Source organism: Budorcas taxicolor, chromosome 3 (genome assembly GCF_023091745.1).
Source record: "Budorcas taxicolor isolate Tak-1 chromosome 3, Takin1.1, whole genome shotgun sequence".
Classification (NCBI taxonomy): Eukaryota; Metazoa; Chordata; class Mammalia; order Artiodactyla; family Bovidae; genus Budorcas; species Budorcas taxicolor.
The window spans coordinates 22,689,340-22,708,237 of NC_068912.1; the positions used below are offsets into that span (position 1 = coordinate 22,689,340).

General features: G+C 41.1%; 1 protein-coding gene across 2 annotated transcripts in view; it reads right to left on the minus strand.

The window, feature by feature from the left end:
- Positions 1-18,898, minus strand: part of CHD1L (chromodomain helicase DNA binding protein 1 like) — a 72,321-nt gene that overhangs the window by 16,970 nt on the left and 36,453 nt on the right. For both annotated transcript variants that reach the window (XM_052636565.1, XM_052636566.1), the window contains exons 8-15: positions 18,471-18,626; positions 17,743-17,835; positions 14,894-14,990; positions 12,938-13,011; positions 12,557-12,667; positions 8,631-8,745; positions 7,854-8,007; positions 3,216-3,381 (exon numbers count right to left, since the gene is read on the minus strand). In XM_052636565.1, the coding sequence (XP_052492525.1) occupies positions 3,216-3,381; positions 7,854-8,007; positions 8,631-8,745; positions 12,557-12,667; positions 12,938-13,011; positions 14,894-14,990; positions 17,743-17,835; positions 18,471-18,626 (966 nt within the window). The remainder of the gene's footprint in view (positions 1-3,215; positions 3,382-7,853; positions 8,008-8,630; positions 8,746-12,556; positions 12,668-12,937; positions 13,012-14,893; positions 14,991-17,742; positions 17,836-18,470; positions 18,627-18,898) is intronic.

Below are 18,898 nucleotides of genomic sequence, written 5' to 3' on the forward strand. Positions count from 1 at the left end.
ATTTATAATCACATCTGATTTTTGCAACTGTGTAAAAGGGTAAAGTATACACTACCTGCACCACTTTACAGATGAGGACCCAGAGACTCAAAGAGGTAGGGTAATTTGCCAAGACCATGAATCACATGATAGAAGTCATAACAAGCCAAGCCTAGTAACTAGAGAGAGGTAAGACAACGATTCTAAATTGAAGCATATATAATAGTACACGTTACCAAAGAATGTATTTTCAGAGCATTATAAAATCAGCTATGAATATAAGTATGTTTTTCTCTAGAGAGTACAAAAGCAAAACATTTTCATTCTCAAGAGATCAACTGCTTCACACTTGTACCCAAATCCAACCAGCTGTAATTCTAATTGGCATTTGCTAATTAAATCAGCAGGGGGCTTTCAATGAGGTGCTCTATCAACAAGTGAGGAAAAAAGAGCCAAGAAGAGACAAATATAATCACATATGTAGCTGCATGCGATTCTCAACTTACAAACGTGCTTTAAAAAAAGGCCCTGGCATTCAAGATAAAAGCCATTCTGCTTTTTAACTTTCATAGGGGATGCTGTAGTTATGAGTCTTTCATATTCATTTCCATTCTTTTAACCATGCTCTGTCTTCACTCTGCAGCCAAGAGAAGGTAGGAGACCACAGGCATGGACACTCATCTATATCCTGCCAATGGAACCACCTACCATAGACTGGACCTATACTCACTGATCAAAGACAAAACTCCAAATTTTAATACAACTGGGAAATCTTTCCTGGCAGCTGGACTGCCTGAAAAAATATATATAATTTTTTTTGGCAGCTGGACTGACTGAAAAATATAATTATCTTTCTGGAAAACAGTGAAATTTTACTTTGTTCTACTAAACATTAGCAAAATAAGCTGAAATTAATCTAAATGAGTGCAGAAATGACTGCAGGCTTCAGTACTTAATGTAATCAAAATGCAACTTAAAAATAGGACCACATACATCTATTTCTCCTCCCACCTAAAACCTACATGGCAGTAAAGAGATTTTAAAAAGATATATGAGACGACAGTGGACAAAAAGTTCAACAACTTTTTAGAAAACTGTAAGTGGCTCAAGGGATAACAGAGCTAAAAGAACATTGGAAGTAAAACACAGGTGCCTGGTCAAGGGATGATTATGAGAACAGACCCTTTCAATCCTCCAAAAGCTCAGAACTTCCATGGACAAGGAATCGCAGGGAGGGATAACTGAGAGAAAGTCTGCACACCAAGTAACAGGAGCTAAAAAAATATATCGTATATTAATGCATATATGCTTCTAGGAAGCACAGTGGCAAAGAATCTGTCTCGCAAGGCAGGAGACGCAAAAGGTGCAGGTTTGATCCCTAGGTCGGGAAGATCCCCTGGAGAAGGAAATGGCAATCCACTCCAGTATTCTTGCCTGGAAAATTCCATGGACAGAGGAGCCTGGCGGGCTATAATCCATGGGGTTGTAACTGAGCACACACAACACATGTATGTGGAATCTAGAAAAAGCCACAGATAATCTTTATTTGCAAAGCAGAGATAGAGACAGAGAAAAAAACATATGGATACCAAAGGGTAAGCAGGTGGTGGTGAGATGGATTGGGATTGACATATATACACCACTACATATAAAATATTTAGATAACTAATGAAAACTGACTGTGTGACACAGGCAACTCAGTACTCTGGTGACCTAAATGGGAAGGAAATCTAAAAAAGAAGAGATATATGTATACATGTAGCTGATTCACTTCACCCTACAGCAGAAACTAACACAACACTGTAAAGCAAGTACACTCCAATTAAAAAAAAAAAAAAGTAACAGGAGCGCCCTGAACCCCTTCATTCACATTATCTCCTCAATCTGAGCAAACAGGTTACTCCAGACCCTATTCACCTTCCAGAAAGATAGTAAAGGACTTGTCTTTGGAAAAATGGAGTTGCCCAGAGAAAAGGCTCCAAATACAGACATCTGGGAGGGCCCCTTCAGTGAGAAGGCCAGCTCACCAACCAGTGATGCTGGAATAAGCCCCAGGAATCCACATACCTGCTCAGGCCAGACCTCCCCATCAGCTCTGCATTTCACCTGCAGACATGAACAGACAGCCAGGGCACACCAGGTATTTCAGAGAAACTACCAACAAGGACAAGACAAATACACAACACAGGGCGCCAAGGAATACTTTTTTAAAAAGCTATAATAAAAGTCCTCAGAGAGGATATTCTATCCCTGCAAACAGAACAGGACACAATTAAAACAAGCAGAGAATCAGAAAGGGTTCTTGAAGAATAAAAACGGGATGCTAATATTCAAAAATGTAAAAGCTAAACAATGAGAAAAGTTAAAGAGCAGTGTCTTAGAGAATAATGCCAGCTGTCTACATTCTGATCTTCCCAAACATCCTATAAAAACCATAGGGAATAACAATGACAACAAAGCCACCCTGAACCCATACCTTCTAAAAAGCTAGGTGTCAGAGAGTACTACAAACTTCAGTTTGCAGGAAGGTAGAGAAATGAACATCCCAAATGAGCTGAATTAGCTCCCAAGCCCACAGTGGAGTCAGGCAGAGACTGCATGGAAAAGAGGCGGCAGGGTTCTAACAACATCAGACGTAGATCAAAGTTGTCCCCCATGAGGAGGACACATTCCAAGTGGGAAAATAATGAGGAAAGGTCTGCAACCGGGAAGATCAGAGAGGCAACTGCTAAGGAACTGACAGGAAGAGACTAGAAAGTACTTGAAGGCAGCAATTTGGGAAGGCATCGCTTCCGGAGGTCGCGCCTTGACAGTTTGATGGCAAAGGGAAAGAATGAAGCAGGTGATGGAAATTCAGGGTCCTACAGAAAAGAAAAAGAATCACAAAACGAGAAGTCATGCCAACCTACTCTTCACTCAAACAAAGGAAGCAGCACTGGGTAAAGAAACTGCCCTTCTCTGCATGAATGGAATAAAGTACTCTCAAATCAAGAAGCCTAGTAAGACTAGCAGACCTCTCACCCCATTCCACACTGAATTTGTGTTGCCACTAGTTCAGACAAATAAATTCATTACAAAATAACCCTAAGACATCTAGGAACATCCTTACAAAGCTACCATGTGGAAAAAAACATTTCAAATCAGAAATCCAAATACTACAGAAATAGAAATGACCATCTCCTGCTCTAGCTGTAGGTGGCCATGCCATTAGCTCTGTTCTTACCCCCCCCACTTACTTCCTTCCTCTGGCTCTCTGCTTTCTTCTGCTGCTGCAGGCATGGCATCAGAGACCCAGTGGCCATCTTCTGTTTCTCCCAGGATAGACTCCAGGTCTAGTTCATGCATGGTGCTCCCCTCCGAGGACAGCAGTTTATCCAAACCAAATTTGAGTATCTCGCTCAACTTGAATGAAGAAAACAAGAAAGTCCAGTTGGCCTTCATGAAAACAAACATTGGGCACCAGTGATTTGCGAAGTGGCTTAGACACCAGGCGCATCCCTGTCCTGACGCTCAGCCTTTCTTCCCTCCCTGTGACAGATAACACCAACAGGGCTGTTCTGTAGTTGGATGATGGATGAGCAGAGAGGTGATAAATGACAGTCAGTGCCTAACTTTGACAATTCTCAATAAACAGAAAATTTGACCCTCCAATCTTTGTTCTGAAGAATAACAGTCACTTCCAGCATTATCTTAGCACTTCTCACACAGTTTTTCACAGGCATCCCCAGTGGTCACATGAGACGTCACAGACCCTGTTAGCTATTCTCCTACCCCTCCTACTGCCAAACTTCTTGGAATGAGAAGGCTACACAGCATATTTCTTAAGTGACTTTCCTTTGGCAGTTTTGTTCCTACCACAGTGCTCAGCGGAAACCATCTTCACAAAAGACCAGTGACAACTGACCATTAGATGGGAGAGCCGTTTCTCAATTCTAATGTTGCTTGCTGGACATGCCTCTGGCATTGCACTACCCTGCTTCTCTTACCTGCTCTCTAACGAACCTTCAGCCTCTCCCTAGGCTTGTAGGAACCACCTAAAAAAGTTCAGATCATCTTTCCTAGCTGTAGTTTCCTCCTTTCAATTGCATACTTCCCTAAGTGCTAACTGAGGCTCTGAACCAAGCTGCATTCACACTTCGGCTCATTTGCATCTTGTCTTTTTGGGTTCGCTATCTCTACCTGGCTTATTTTGTGAATGACTTGGAAATCTTACGATACTCTGTAACAACTGGAAAAAAATATAGATAGCTCACTGGAAGAATTGCACAAACCTAGATACACTTACTTTTAACCTTGATATATACAAAAAACCACTGACTTTGGCAACTGGCTTCCTGGATAGCTCAGTTGGTAAAGAAAAAATAGTGCTAAGTTGTATCCAACTCTTGCCATCCCATGAACTGTAACCACTGCCAGGCTCCTCTGGGATTCTCCAGGCAAGAATACTGGAGTGGGTTGCCATTTCCTTCTCCAGGGGATCTTTCTGACTCGGGAATTGAACCCAGGTCTCCCGCATTGCTGGCAGATGCTTTACTGACTGAGCTACACGGAAAGTTGGTAAAGAATCAGCCTGCAATGCAGGAGACCCCAGTTTGATTCCTGGGTCAGGAGGATCCCCTGGAGAAGGGATAGGCTACCCACTCCAGTATTCTTGGGCTTCCCTGGTGGTTCAGCTGGTAAAGAATCAGCCTGCAATTTGGGAGACCCTGGTTCAATCCCTGGGTTGGGAAGATCCCCTGGAGAAGGGAAAGGCTACCCACTCCAGTATTCTGGTCTGGAGAACTCCATGGACTGTATAGTCCATGGGGTCGCAAAGAGTTGGACATGACTGAGCAACTTTCACTTCAACAACTGGCACCAAAAATAGAAGCCACTATTTACGAAAAAGACTGGTCCACACTGGGATACTCCCTCTGGTCTACGTTTCACTTGTGATGTGTCTCAGTTATCAAGGGACCACATGTATTTTTAGAGAAGAAATGTGCATGCATGCTAAGTCGCTTCAGTCGCGTCTGACCCTTTCATGACAATACTATGGACTATAGCCCGTCAGGCTCCCCTGTCCATGGGATTCTCCAGGCAAGAATACTGGAGTGGGTTGCCATGCCCTCCTCCAGAGGATCTTCCTGACTGGGATTGAACCCACATCTCTTATGTCTCCTGCATTGGCAGGCAGGTTCTTTACCACAAGCACCACCTGGGAAGCCCACGAGAAGAAATATATTACAGTAATTAAAGGCAAGGGCATGTGTTTGGAGGTTAGAGAGTTTGGATTGGAGTCTTAATGCACTAACATTCTTGGGCAAATTATTTGAAATGGGAATAAGGAGAGTGCCTACCTCATTCTTCTGTTATTCATATCACAGAAACAACTGGAAAGAACCACTTCATATGATACTTAGCACACAGGGAGCATTCAATAAATGTTCACTCCATCTGCCTCTGCCTCTCTCTGTTTCCTATTATTTTCTTCCTGAAGGATAATGAATCCACTTCCTTCTTTGAGGATTTCATGATCCAGTACTTCTTAGATTTACTGAACCACAGTCACATCTTTGACTATTGGACTCTTTTTATTATACAAACGCTGCTTTCTCTGGAGATAAGGGCATTGGGGTGTTATCTTTGCTTTTGGCAACCAGAGATAACTTGCAGAGGCTTGGTAGGTAAGAGAAAAATCAGAAGTAACCATCTACTAACCACGAGCTGGGCGAGATTCTGACAGAGCCCCTCTCAAACAGCTAGGGGGGGTGGGGTCTATGTTCCCATTAGGATCTGGCCAATGGCACAGAGACATGTTTACACAATCACACGGACATACCCAGGAGCCTACGTCACAGGGACACCATCACCGAATCCCCTGAGCCCCTCCCCAATTGGGAAAGAGTTCAAGCTTCTTATTGACAACTCCTCCTCCCACACCCGGAATGTGCGCACCCCAAGGCTCAGCCATTCATTCCCCTCACCAGACCCAATACTGAACTTGTCATTCACAAGGTTCTACAGAGAACTCATGGTTGGAGAACTGTAAGAGTCTCTGCAGTCTGCCCATAGCTTTCTCTCAAGCTGCCATCTACATTTGTAACTGCCTCCTGGATAATGTGAACACACATACAATCTGCTTTGCCACCAGCATGGACAAGCATGAGCACATCAATTGGGAACCAAAGAAAAAAACACAAGGGAAAAAACCACACTTTGCACCTTAAGAGAAACAAGAACTAAACAAGTAAACATACAAAACCCAGGGTTACTTTCTAGTTCAAGTTCCAAAATAAATGAAATCTTGAGCCTTTCCCGTTAGTTAACAAAACCAATGTGAGCCCTGTCTCCTGCAAAGCAGACGTGTAAAGATATGCACTGGTCTTTGTGGATATAACCATGTGAGAAAAGCCAGACTAACCAAACATTTGGCAATTCTGCTTTTAATAGTAATTTTTCCTTTTAAATACTTGTTGTATTTTCTGTTTGATAAACTAGTCCCTTTAAAGTCTACTCTCTTACAAACTTTTGCAAATGAAATTTTTATCTCTGAGCTTTTCCTCTAACAGTATTTTTTTAATACGTTTTTACTGCAAACTCTAAAGCCTAAATTATCTTCTTCTTCCTAAATCTCTACCTAACCTTCTTGCTTCCTAATTTCTATCCTCCTCATTATCCAGGCTGAAGACCTTACAGACATCTTTAAATTTCTCATTCTCCCTAGCTTCCCACCTCTAAGCAGCAGCTCCTGTCATTTCTTCTGTAACGTTGCTCACGCCACACACTCCCATTGCTACTGCCCATGTCAGAGGTTTACAACTCACTTCATGCCTGGATCTTTCCAGTATCCTAGAAGTCAGTCTCTCTGCTTCCAGCCCCTCATCTCTGGGTCAAAATGAGAGGACCTGGGCTATATCATAATATGGGTTCTAATTTAAACCCAAGAGCTGCTACAGAATATCTCCAAGTCCTCTCCCAGAAGAGTTTTCTCTAACATCTTCCAAGCCTGCATCTGCTTCCTAGCTGGTGTCTCCTCCTTTAAGCAATTAACTCTAGTTCTTTCATCTGTTTTTTCTATGGCATAATTCTGAATTCCTGATCCTGTCTATCCTCCTGAGTGTGAAGAAGGTGATGCAAAGCACTGATCAAAGGGTCTGGGGTTAAGATGGAGGTACAAGATAAATCATTATTTATTATGCTGAGTTGTTTATTTTACCTAATTCTCCTAAGGCCCCCTGATGGAACCTGTGGTATTTTCATTTTCAGAAAGCAAAGGGTAAACTATCTGCTCAAAGCAACACAGCCAGTAAGAGACAAGGCTTGGATCTGAATCCAAGTAAAAGGGATCCAAAGTCCATCCTTATTCTGTATTCTGCTACCTTTATTTATCATATTCATTTTCACTCCCACAGCAGCCTGCATGTAGTACAGATATTATGTGCATGCATGCTCAGTTGTGTCTGACTCTGTGACCCCATCGACTACAGCTCACCAGGCTCCTCTGTCCATGGAATTTCCCAAGCAAGAAAACCGGAGAGGGTTATCATTTCCTCCTCCAGGGGATCTTCCTATGGCAGGAAGGAATCTGGCTAGGGAACAGATGTGTAGCAGGAGAGACTGGGTGGTTAATTCATCTACTTTCTCATCCATGGAAGCACTGACTAAAACCATGACATCTTCTCATATGAAGAACAGGGACTTCCCTGGTGGTCCAGGGGCTAAGACTCCATGTTTCCAATGCAGGGGCCCCAGGTTTGATCCCTGGTCAGGGAACTAGGTCCCACATGCTGCAACTAAAAATTTCACATGCTGCAAACAAGACCCAGCAAGGCCGAATAAATAAATAAGTTTAAAAAAAAACCAAAACCAAAGTGAAGAACAGTGTGTCTTACCTGGAGGTCAGCATCTGCAGCAGTTTTCTGGGCTCCCAGAGTGAAATGGCCCCCTTCTATGATCATGTTGGTGAGCTGCAGCTTGGAGGCCGCTTTCCTATAGACAATCTCTTCCACAGTGTCTCGGCCAATCAGCCGAATAACTTTAACAGACCTGTAGAGAAATCACAGAAAACTAATGTGCTAAAATAGAAGGGTCTGCAAAATAGTACACAAGCATGCCAGGTCAAGACACACAAAAGGAAACAAACCTAAAATGCCACGTTCAGGGTACAACTAACGGGGGGATTGTTGTACGTGAACCTGAGTTATTTGTTAGAGAGAATCTGGCCTCTAATTCTCACTGAACCTTTCCAAAAGAGTCAAGGGAGGGATGACGAGGTGGTCATGATTGGGGTTCCTTATCTGTGGTAGAGGAAAACCTCTGTTAATCTAAATCATCACCAGGTCAGAGAGTAAGACTTATCTTTTTATCTTAGGTCCATAAATCCATAACTTCATTTTTAAACTGAATCACACCTTAACTCAGGAAGGATGTTAAATAATTTCTCAAAGTTCCTCCTAGTCCTTTCACATTTTGACTTTTTGCTCTTTTTACCAAAGCAAGCCCCAGTCCAGTACTACTCTGGAGTCAGCAACAGAGATAGGCTAAAACCTACTGGTCTCTCACCGCCCAGTCTAGAACTGTCACCAGGCCACATTCTTCACCTTCCGCCCAAACCCAGAACTACTGAAGAGCCAAGGAAGTGGAACCAGAGCTATGCTTAAATCTCTCACTTGTTCTGGCCAATTCGGTGAGCCCGGGCAGCTGCTTGTAAGTCATTCTGAGGATTGAAATCACTGTCAAAAAAAATAACAGTATCTGCTGCTGTTAAGTTCATGCCAACTCCACCTGAAAAAAATACAAAAAAGAACATTGGCAGAAGTACATGGGCTAAGGACCAGACCAGGATGACACAAGGCCACAGCGTTCAGATTGATACATTGAAAGCAGCCAAAATGACTGGCTTCATCCTTCAAACTGACACCCCCATCCTCAACTCTAGACAGAGCTTTGTAGTGGTTAAAAGTCCTACATGGGCTCTTATTACCTGAACCGGGAAAGTTTAACAACTGCAAGTAATGGAAATGAGTGGAGTGGGGTAAGGAGCAAAAGTAGGTACTTAAGTTAGCTCCCTGAATCCATTTTAAATCTCTTCTGTTTAAAAATTTTCACTGAAGTTTGTTTAGAATAGTCTGTGGAAAAGGACACATGCTCTTTCAGAAACAGTTTTAAATATGAGCGAGGTCTGCTGTGGGCACCAAGAGAAGACCTCTTAATGTCCACCGCAAGTTACAACCAGGCAGCACGGGCTCTGACACAAGTTAATAAGAAGAGGAGATGTCATGTATTACACCCCCTAGAGGAGCAGGGGGGCTATCTCCCTCTGATTGGAGAAGACTTCAGTAATTCTCTTCTGTTATTTGTCTCCACATTAATTAAGGAGAAGGTAACCAAACCAACCAAAGGACAAAAACACTCCCTGGGACAACTTTCCAGTCTTTCTTTAGGAAAAGGGCTTTGGAGGCTCCTTGGATTACAGGAATTAATGAAAAGAACTATGAAGGCAAATTACAGCCTTCTCTTTGATTAATGTGGAAACAAGCACAAAATGGACTCCCTCTTGCCAGGGTCATTATAGCTCGTTGCTGAAACAAGCAAGCCTGAAATGACTTGTTCCAGGAGCCAGAACTAAGGACTAACTTCTGAGATGGGCTACTGCCTCTAAGCTAGATCTTAAGTCAGGCAGGAACATTCTAATTAAAGCCTTTATATAAGATTAAAGTTGGAATAAACAGATAATAAAGACTGATTACCGAGATGCTAATATACTAAGTAACAATGACAGCTACCCAGGTGTTATGCTTTACTTTCTGCAGGCACCATTCTGAAGTGCTTTACATATGCTATCTCCTATAATCCTTGCAACAATCATGGGTACTCATTTTATAGATGTTGCAATGGAAGCACAGAGAGGTTAAGGGATGACTGGGAGCTGCAGAGATAGGAAGAGAAAGAGCCAGATTCAGTACCACATGGTCTGGCTTCAGAGCCTATGTTTTTTACCCACTATTCCATAATATTCCCAGGCACTTATTTCATTGAAGTGTTTTTAATTTTTTTATGAAATTTTTATTTCATAAAAATTTTTTTTTTTTCTTCTTGGGTTACTGTTAAGTTCAGCTCTTCTTCAGTAAAGGGTGATATTTTATAAATAAGCTATAGCCAGACTTGTCTGAGACATTCATGAGCTCTCACTGCCACCTGGTGGCAATATGACTCAATCAGAAATACTTGAAAGTTGGAGAGAATCTTCAATAAATGATAATGACGCAAATCAACAACTAAAATGTGACAGCAAACAGGACAGCTGGTGTTTGGAAAAGGCTCAGGACTGCTCTGGCTCCTATGAGATCCCTCTGTTTTGACTAATTCCAAGAACGCCAGGGAGATTAGTTGAAAAGCAGAGATCTTTCTTCCTAATTTCAGATGTTTCAAACAATGCTGCTGAGTATGACGGTGTTGAAATCAATAAGGCATCAGTTCAGTTCAGTCGCTCAGTTGTGTCCGACTCTTTGCGACCCCATGAATCACAGCACGCCAGGCCTCCCTGTCCATCACCAACTCCCGGAGTCTACTCAAACTCATGTCCATTGAGTCAGTGATGACATCCAGCCATCTCATCCTCCGTCATCCACTTCTCCTGCCTTCAATCTTTCCCAGGGTCAGGGTCTTTTCTAATGAATCAGTTCTTTGCATCAGGTGGCCAAAGTATTGAAGTTTCAGCTTCAGCATCAGTCCTTCCAATACATATTCAGGACTGATTTCCTTTAGGATGGACTGGTTGGCTCTCCTTCTAAGATCACAGACTGCACCCTCAGTCTCAGCCACTTATTATCAGGTTACCTAATCAGTCTCTCCTAAGACTACCCTAAGACAACTGTGACATGAATAAGTGGCTGAGATCGAGGGTGCAGTCTACGATCTTAGAAGCAAGCGGGACCATATGAATTTCACTATATCTCTGTAATACAGAGATGAGACAGACACAGGTAAAACAATCTCCTTATGGTCAAGGATTATATTCAACACTACTTTTAATACCCTATAGTGGGAGGTGGGAGGGGGGTTCATGTTTGGGAACACATGTAAGAATTAAAGATTTTAAAATAAAAAAAAATAAAAATAAATAAATAAATAAAGGCCTAGGAAATGAATTTGTAGGGAAGCAAGCCAGAAAAATTAGATCATCAATCAAGATATCACATTAATAAAGTATTATTTATTGTATTATATAAATTATAACACCAAAAAATTTTTTGCCGTTTGTTAAGATTAGTGTTCTTTATTCATCTAGCACTATAACCCCTATTGTATTTTGTAAGCAATTCAATATTTCTTAATGAAAATGTTGGTATCTTATCAAAAAATAAAAAAAGAAAAAGAAAAAAAGAAACAAAAATAAATAAATAAATAAGCCTGGAATTTAAGGGTCAAAAGGATACAGAATATGTGTATAATACATGTATTTTTTATTTTTGAAAAAATATTAAAAAAAAAAAAAATACCCTATAGTACCAGGCACTTAGTTCGCTCATTGGAAAAGACTCTGATGCTGGGAGAGATTGGGGGCAGGAGGACAAGGGGACGACCCAGGATGAGATGGCTGGATGGCATCACGGACTAGATGGACGTGAGTCTGAGTGAACTCCGGGAGATGGTGATGGACAGGGAGGCCTGGCGTGCTGCGATTCATGGTTCAAAGAGTCGGACACGACTGAGCGAGTGAACTGAACTGAAATAAGACTGAACTCTCTTTTCATGAATACACTGATCTCTCTTTACAATAGAGGACATACATCCCTTTAGAGCTCCTAATTCTATTCCATCAAGATTTAGGTCTACCAAAAAAAAAGAGAGAGAGAGGAAAAAAAAAAGAAACTTAAGATTCTGTGAATTCAAAATTAATTTAAGGTCTGCTTGTTCCATGACGTGAGAATAATTTCTTCTCCAAGAACTGACATTATTTAAGTAAATTAAAGCACTCCATAAGTGGTATCGCACTACAAATGTCATATAAAATATTTATGACTTAAGTCATATACGGACAATGTTACAATTAATTCTAAAGAGCTGGAAATTTCATTACAATCACACTTTTTAAAAGCAGATTTTTTATTAAGCTTTCACAACACTTTCAGAGCTACCTGTCAGAAGAACAACTAGTAGGCAGGCTGCTATCTCGTTTTCCAAATTCATGGTTGGAAGGAGAGCTGTCTCTATTGAACATGACTAAAACTAAAATTTCTATACAAAAGTATAGAAATCTTCCAGGATGTTCACAGGTCAATGGTAAAGAGGTCAGAATTACTTTCCAACAACCCCAGGTTTTAGCCTTACTTCTCTGATGAGATAAAAGCTTAAATCAGTTTGACAGAAACGAGTACCACGCTAGAAGTCTAGTGCAGTGATAAACTGATATAACCTAACTCAACTCCCCCCACCCCTTTTTTTACACTCCTCAGTAAAAACCTCGCCTTTCAGTGAATTAAGGGAAAATATGCTAATGATTAGGATTTAAATGCACTGTTTCGCCCTTTAATTTGTCTGCCTTCATCAAGGGATGAAAGGTAGGGATGTGGCGGGCAGGGATGTGGCTTACCTGCCCTGGTACTCAAGAGAAAAGTGAAGATGGGCTGCTGTCCAAAGTTCTTAATGGCCAAGTGTCTCTCTTCTCCTCTCACAGAACCATCCACACGCTCATAGCTGTAGCCTTCACACACAGGGAGAAAACAGAGAAACAGAAACCATTTTCAATTACTCACTGTGGAGTAACACACTGTCTGCTCAAAACCAAACACCAACTTTGTCTCTTCTCATATACAGGCATGCCCCTACTGTAAGCCATCTTCCTTTGATTCTGAATAATATTCTTATACTGTTTTTCTCTGTAACATCCCCACACCCCAGATAATTCTTCACAGGCCCATCTGGACTGTTAAGTCTAAAAGTCTTGAGTAACGTAATGGCCAAGGGATGTCACCTCTATAATCCAGGTAGTCTTGGAGAATATCCAACATCTGGGTCATCTGAGAGAAAAGTAAAACTCGATGGCCTCTGGCAAGAAAAAGAAAAGGAAAAACTGCCAATTCCAATAGTATTTAGGGTGGATTTCCTGCAGGTGAAACTTAGCGAAGAACGCAAGTTTACGAAGAAATGAAATCCTGAAGTAGAAATATAAATGTCAATCATTTACAGAGCCTTCTTCAGTAATGCGAGATGTTTTATACAAGGATGTAAGTGCACCAGTAGCTGAGCCCTTATAGCACTTCTCACTAGTGCTGTTAAGTGTTGGGATATTCCCAGGAGTCTGTGTCAATGCACCAGAGGGTGTAAGATACCCTAGATAACCAAGGTGCTTCTTTCCAGGATGGCAATTACTAAATGGAAAGAAACATACAGTTTTAACAGCAAAATAAAAGATATGTGAAGAGAAAAATGCAAAATTCAAATGTACAAAAAATGAAACAAAAACTGATGACCCTAAAGAGCTTGTGGTTGGGAATCAATAGCTCTTCTCTACTTTGGGGTGAAAGTCACTATCCTTTCATTTATAGCTTTATTGGTTGAAAATTTTGAGAAGCATCACTTTAGAGAAGCAAGAGGCAGGTGGTATTTCATATCCCACATGGTACATAAGAAAACTTACATAGGGAGAAGAGAGAAGAAAGGAGGTGGCAAAATGGATTAGGTCAAGGACAAATTCAAGGGAATTCCCTGGTGGTCCAGTTATTAGGGCTCTGCACTTTTCACTGCCAAGGGCCGGGTTCAACCAAAAGCTCCATGGTATGGCCAAAAAAAAACACGTTCAAACCTACAACCCCACGGTTATCAGCTATTAAGTTTCCATAAACAAAGAAGTACTGTATGGCACTGTCTAAACAACATTCTATTAGGAAAACTAATTTAATCTGAGTTTGCGATAGGTGTAGATGAACAATTACGACAAACTCCTTCAAGACTCTGGCCTCAAATTGGTAGAAAAGGTATTGAACTTAAAATCCAATCCTCATCTAATCCCATTAGATTAGAACCTCATCTAATCCCATTTCTGTCATTTGCTGGCTGTGGTGGCCTCAGACAAGCCACTCAGCCTCCCTGGGCCTGTTTCATCACCTGTGAAATGAAAAGGTCCAAGAGAAGCTATTTACAGGTCCTTCTCCAACACTAGGACACTTAGAGGAGATACATCATAGCCTATAAAATATAATCAGGCATGCAGCTGTTTGACTTACAGATTCCTAATGTTGGACACTTTTGCCAAATCTGAGGTTTTAGGTTGGTTCAGGCCTTCCTGGGTCAGTTGTCCCTAAGGAACAATTTAGAAATCCTTGGAAAACTGGGATTTTTTTCTAGACTGCTCTATACCTCCGAGGACCAGAGGATCAGATACAGGCCAGACACCAGGCCATTGAACACTTAGCTAAATATTTACAGGCCCCAAAGGTGGCTTAATTCTTCCAATACCCAACTTGCATCTCAGGCAAAGAGTCCCCAAGTTCTCCCTGAGTTCAAATCAAGCCCACAAGTTAACAAGAGTAAATATTTGCTAAGTACTTAATATGTGTCAATTCAAAGCAAGGTACACCAGCAGGCCTTTTAAAAAGAAACGTTTGATGGTATCTTTGTCTTTGTAGAACTAAAAGATACAGCTGGAGTGACAGAGTTAATATAGCAATTAACCAGACAGCAGATTACGGCAGACGTTGCCAAGTCCTGGATTAGGATCCTAAGTGCTGCAGGAACTCAGGAAAGGAAAGGAAGATTATAGAGTGGATGGCATGGGATTAAGGGCGTAGCTGCAGAAAAGGTGGAACCTGAATCAGGGTCTTGGAAAAAAAGGAGAACTGGGATTAGTCTCAAGGAATCAGTGAGTTGCTCATTATTCTGGTTTTAACCATCACCAGCTCAGGGTAGAAAATATGAACCTATCACCTACGTGGAATACAGGAATGCCAACAGCTTATCCAGCAGGTGAAGTTTCCCACTAGCCTCAATCAAGTGGTCTCCAACTTCAAAAGGCTCTGGTTCCACACCTGGAAAAGAAAGAACCCACTCCCAGTAAATGTGTTCCCAGTTGGGGCAGACTCTGAATGGAGAAGCTGATGGTGAGGCTACAGAGAAGCCAAGATCCTTCTAACTGATAATGGGCCCAAGTCTCATATCTCTTTGAGGCATTTCATAATTATTTATTTATATTATGATATCAGCACTACACAACATCAGTCACAGAGCCTGGCACATCCAATATGTCTAAGAAATGTTTACCCAAGGCACTCTTTGGGAAACTGAAGCACAGGGAAATGCTAAAGACCAAACAGACCCAAAATTGAAACCTTCAGGTTCTCACTCTAGAAAACAAATCAAGACATAGGGTTAGGTATAAAGTAGGCATTCTTGTGCTGAGGGTAGCAAAATAACCTGGAAGGCTTTTTTCGAAATCTACATGTTCCCAACAGCTCTCCGCATAAAAGAAAAGCTCTGACATGCACCTCATTAAGATTCTGTGACATTTTAAAACAATTCATATGGCCACTTGGCAAGGACTTCCTTCAAATGACTGCAGAAAAGCCTCTGCATTGATCATATCAATATTAGAGCCCTCACAGCATAAAATGCCTGGAACTGTCCCACAGGCTACCCATCAGAGTGAATTAAAAAAAAAAACAAAACCAAAATTCGAATGAAAATGAAAACATTACATATCATGTGTAGAATGCAGCTAAATTATTACTTAGAGGGAAATTTACAGACATCCATGAGATGAAATTCCCTCACAAAGGAGGCAGAGAAGGAGAAGATATAAGGCAGATGGAAAAGTGAGAAAGCATTGTCCCAGAAGCCAAAGGAAAACGTTGTTTCAAGAAGTGATCAACTGTGTCCAAGGTTTTGAGAGATTAATTTAAAAAAGTGAACTGATAACCGTCAGTTGAGACACACAGAAACCACTGATAAACTAGGAATGGTGGTGACAAAAAAGGTTCACTGAGTGGGTTCAAGACAAAGGGACATCCAATCATAAAAAAAATTCAGATTATGAGATAGCCCATAAAACACAGAGCCATGATTCTTCAAAACTGTCAATTTAATGAAAAAGTAAAAAAAAAAAACAAAAAGCTGAGGAGCATTTCTAGATTACAGGAGAATAAAGAGACATGACAAATGCACCATAAAATCTCTGACCAGATCTTGAATTTGAAAAGAACAAAGATGGACACAGGCAGATTCACAGGAGAGAAGTATTCACATGATTTCCCGTAAGTTACAGGAAGCTCTCCAAAATAAATGAAGACCCAGAAAAGTGGCAAAATTTAAATGCTTTTCTATCATAATGAAATCAAGATTGCCAGGAGAAATAACAACCTCAGATATGCAGATGATACCACTCCAATGGCAGAAATTAAAGAGGAACTAAAGAGCCTCTGGATGATGGTGAAAGACGAGAGTGAAAATTCTGGCTTAAAACTCAACATTCAAAAAAACGAAGATCATCACATCTGGTCCTATCACTTCATGGCAAACAGAAGGGAAGAAAGTGGAAACAGTAACAGATTTTATTTTCTTGGGCTCCAAAATCACTGTGTATGGTGCCTGTAGCCACAAAACTAAAAGACACTTGCTCCTTGGAAGAAAAGCTATGACAAAGCTAGACAGCGTATTAAAAAGTAGAGACATCACTTTGCCGATAAGGTCTGTATAGTCAAAGCTACGGTTTTTCCAACAGTCACGTACAGATGTGAGAGTTGGACCATAAAGAAAGCTGAGAGCCAAAGAATTGATGCTTTTGAATTGTGGTGCTGGAGAAGACTCCTGAGAGTCCCTTTGACTGCAAAGAGATCAAAACAGTCAATCCTAAAGGAAATCAACCCTGAATATTCATTGGAATGACTGATGCTGAAGCTCCAATACTTTGGTCACCTGATGCTAAGAGCTGACTCACTGGAAAAGACCCTGATGCTGGGGAAGGTTGAGGGCAGGAGGAAAAGGGGGCAAGAGAGAGGAGATGGTTGGATAGCATCACTGACTCGATGGATATGAGTTTGAGCAAACTCCGTGAATGAAGTACAGGGAAGCCTGGAGTGCGGCAGTCCGTGGGGGTCACAAAGAATGGGATACGACTTAGTGACCGAACAACAAACAACAATTATACTGAACAAAGAGAAGCAGTTGTGGAAAAGGAACTACAGTATGTGAGGAGGCTGAGTGAAATGAAAATCATGTTTAACAAGGTCTGTTCATGCGCTCAGCTGCCCAGTCGTATCCAGCTCTTACCGAGGTCTACTTACACAGAATTCTCTCATTCTCCAGTTTCTGCCCTTGAGGATAAACATGTCACTCTCCTTCCAGCAGAGGGAAGAGATGTTCATGCTGGGAGGGGATGGGGGAATGGATATGCTATCATTTCTGGACCTGCCGTTTTGGGGGTTGTAGTGTTTGTTTTTGTTTTTGCTATTGTTTCTTTTTTAAGTGTCCATAGCTCAAAATGGTAACAAAATGCAGATCAGATCCTATCACTCCCCTGATTAAAATTCTCCTGTGTTTTCCCATTGTATCTAAAATAAAAATAAATTTACTTTAAAAATGTAAAAGAAAAAGTCATAAGGGATGGTTAAAACTGAAGAAATCTGAATATGAACAATATATTAGATAATCAACATAAAAAATTAACAAGAGAAAATGGGGAAAAATAGATAGTAAATACAGACAAATCTTTTGAAGAACTTTCTATGAGGTTGGCCATAAAATGACAACAAAAAGTATTGCTGAGAGAAAAGGGCACTGCCTCACCGTCAAACAAATATGGGTGATCCACACACTTCCGAAGCTGGGACAGGACATTCTGAAGTTTAACTTTCTTCACCATCTCATTTTCAAATGCATCTGAAATTTTACAAACAGAGAGAGAGATGGATTACTGAACAACAACAAAAAACCCTGCAAGTTTCCATACATAACCTTACTCATTTCAATAATGTATCTTTCAAATCTGTATCTCCCAAATTTCACTGAAGTGCATTAAGAACAGCACACTGATAAGAAGTTTTCTTAACCATCACCTTGTTTTAAGACGGAAAAGTAAAAGTGTTAGCTGCTCAGTCATGTCCAACTCTTTGTGACCCTACTGTAGCCTGCCAAGCTCCTCTGACCATGAAACTCTCTCAGCAAGAATACTGGAGTGGGTTGCCATTGCCTTCTCCAGGGGATCTTCCCAATCCTGGAAATGAACCCGGGTTTCCTGCATTGCAGGTAGACTCCTTATCATCTGAGCCACCAGGGGAAGCCCTTAAGGAAAACCAGGAGAGGGGAGATGGGGAGGAAATCTCACAAAGTCAACAAACAACAAAGCCAGATTTATACTTTGACTGGCAAAGGTACTCTGCCAGTTTCACTCTAGCTGACCTGACTACTATTCAGAATAAGAAATCCCATCCCATATTCTTGCTATACAAACTGAGTGTGATTATAAAATGCATAAAAATCACTAGTTTCTAAATGGACAAGTACCCTCTGATTACCTAGGTCTTTCATCAAAATGGCCTTGTAGTATTTTTTCTGTAGTGCTGACATGCCATGGTATATCACTACTTCAGTCTTCCTGGGAAGCTCTGTGGCTACTTCAGCCTTTACTCGCCTCAGCAGAAATGGCTGCAAGAGTTTGTATAGTTCACTTGCTGTACAAGAAAAAAACACACACAAGTAGTGTGGGACAAAAGCAAAACCAAGGCAATGAACTATTAGAGGACATACAACAGTTTACTTTGGTCTCTCATTTTCATACCAATTCTGCCTTCCAGGCCAGCAAGGTAATTTTTCACAGTATTTAGTCCTTCCTTGGATTCTTCTTTCCAGCTTCTTCTGTTTCTTTCTAATAATCTCATTTGCATAGAGCTATTCTTCTTCCAGGATACTTTTGCATTTGATCAGCATAATAGCTCAGAAATGT